At 36.0% G+C, this 2625-nt stretch overlaps 1 protein-coding gene across 1 annotated transcript; it reads right to left on the minus strand.

Annotated features, from left to right (window-relative positions):
* Positions 1–330: 330 nt before the first annotated feature.
* LOC132060456 (U-box domain-containing protein 4-like) lies at positions 331–1779 on the minus strand. Its single transcript, XM_059453495.1, has one exon. The coding sequence runs from the start codon at positions 1777–1779 to the stop codon at positions 346–348; it is 1434 nt and encodes a 477-aa protein (XP_059309478.1). The 3' UTR covers positions 331–345.
* Between the last annotated feature and the right edge of the window lie 846 nt (positions 1780–2625).

Below are 2625 nucleotides of genomic sequence, written 5' to 3' on the forward strand. Positions count from 1 at the left end.
ACTAGGAGAGTATTATGCCTTAAAATTTCAGTCTTTAAACAGTATTACTACTACTACTACTAATAATTGACCAAGATTCTTGTTTTTATTTCAAGAACTTGAGTGAACAATAATATGTTACTCCGACACTTCAAAAATGGCGATGGGTGCGCGTCAGATCCTCCAAAAGTATTTTATTTTTTGATGATCCGGCACGGGTACGACAATATTTTTAGGGCCGGATGTAACAAACCAGATCAAGACCAAAACTTACTAGGAGAATTACACTAAATTACTATTGCCTACAAAAGTTCAGTCTTCAAACAATATTACTACTGCTACTTCTACTGCTACTACAACAAAGTGCTAATAATTGACCAAGATTTGTTTTTTCAAAAATTTCAACAAAAAACTCACCTTGTGCTTAGCTTTAGCAGTTCCATTCTGTGACAAGGCAACAAGAGGAGGAATTCCACCTTCCCTAACAAGAAGTCCTCTATTTCTAACACTATCAACACAAAGTTGTAAAAGTGTCAAGACAGCAAATTCCTTTCCTTTAACAGAACTATCTTCAATAGCTTCAACAAGTGCAGCAATTCCACCTTCTTCAACAATAGCTTCTTTCCCTAAATCAATCCCACACAAAATACTCAAAACCACCATAGCCTTTTCTGCTAATCCATTCCCTTGTTCACCAACAAGCCCAACAAGTGGTTTCACTGCACCAGCACTAATAGCTCTTTCTTTATTCAATTTAACTGAACAAAGCTTGTAAAGTGTAGTTAAAGCATCTTTTTTCCCTCTATTCGTTCCATTTATAAGCAAACAAACCAATGGTGGAATAGCACCACAAGCACCAATCGAAAGCTTATTCTGATCATCAACCAAAGCTAAACTTAACAACGCACAAGCAGCATTCTGTTTCGACGTATCAGTACCCGTTTTCAACACATAAATCAACGACTTTATAGCTCCAGTATCGCTCGTTATCAACGCCTTGTTTGGCTCGTGTAGAGATAAATTCAAAAGACCCGTTACAGCATGTTCTTGCGTCCACGGATCAGTACACCTGAGTAGCGGTATTAGTGCATTAATCGCACCGGATTCGCCTATCAACGCGCGATTATCAGCTCGATTCTTCGCTAATAATCTCAACTTTGCTGTCGCAGATCTTTTAACCGCTAAGGATGGAGACAGTAAGCTGTCAACACAGAGTTTCACCGTCGGTTGAAGATCCTCAGGGGAAATACTCTCTATTATCTCCGTAGAGAACTTGTCTCTTTCAAGAAACCCGTAACACGGTTCCGGTTCGGGCGGTCCGGGTTCGGGTCGGGTCAGACCCGGATCCGGGACATTAGCGAGGCGGTGGAGCTCACCGGATATATCACTGCTACAAGCTGATGAGAAGTCACTGAAAGCTTGAGAAAGTTCTAGAAAGGTTGAGATATCTTCTTGTTCTTGTTCTTGTTCTTCTTCGTTGTTGTTGTTGCTGAAGGGAGAGGATGTTTTTCTGTTGTGAGTAGTTTGAGGATGATTAATTTTTGCGAGTTCGTTGAGGCGAATATCGATGACGGAATCGGTTAAGTTCTCGGAAATGGTGCTTGAATGTTCGGAAATGGAGTCGGTTGTTCCAAATATAGTTGATCGTATAGTTCTCATGGAGCGACCCATTGAACGGTTGATTTTGGCTGAAGAAGGTGGTGGAGTGTAGTAATAAGGACGTGTTTGGCTGGAATGGGAAATACTAGAGATACTGTTGTGACTATGAGAGTGAGAATGAGAATCTTCAAGTGAAACCATTTTTTTTATGAGAAGAAAAGGAATCACAGACAAACAGAGCAGATTGAAGATGAAAAATGGGTGTTTTTAAGATGATTATTTCATGGTTTAAGAGTGTAGTTTTAATGGTGGATTGGAGAGACAGCTTGGAAGAAATGATAAAAATGGCGGATTTATAGAAAGGATGAGAATGAGTGGATTTGGTCTATTTGGTGGCTATGATTTTTTATTTAAGTGCTAAAATGACATGCTGTGCTGTTTATTTAGCATCACAGCTTGGGGAGAACTTATGGCTCATTGTTTTAAACCGGGTTAGTGGGCGTTTGGCCATAAAAATTATTCACTTTTTTTAATAAAAATATTCACTTTTTCTCCACCAAAATATAAAATAAAAATTTATTTTTTAAATTTTTTTTACTTTTTCACTTTTTTACACTTATATTTCACTAAAAACTACAATTTTAAAACTATCACCAAACACAACTCCAACTCCAACTTCAAAAATTCTAAAAAAATTGAAAAAGTTTTGGTATTTATGGCTAAACGGCACCTAATTTTTAATTTGTTACTATGACCACGTTTGACTGATTGTGAAGTTTACGAAATAAATTTTAAAAGAAATTCTATAATTTTACTTTCTTTGTTTTAATTATGCATTTAACATTTTAAAAAAATAAAGAATGATGTTTTTTTTATATTTGTATGCTTTTAGTTCCGGCATGTTTAATTTTCTCTTAATAACACTTCATCATATGAATGACATGCCATTTTTAAAATTGTAAAATTTAGAAGTGTTATTGATTGTGTTAAATTTACTTTTAGTTTAAGTGCATAAAATCAAAAGTTCTAATTACATTTTTAAACTTC

The sequence above is a fragment of the Lycium ferocissimum genome, chromosome 6 (assembly GCF_029784015.1).
Source record: "Lycium ferocissimum isolate CSIRO_LF1 chromosome 6, AGI_CSIRO_Lferr_CH_V1, whole genome shotgun sequence".
NCBI lineage: Eukaryota > Viridiplantae > Streptophyta > Magnoliopsida > Solanales > Solanaceae > Lycium > Lycium ferocissimum.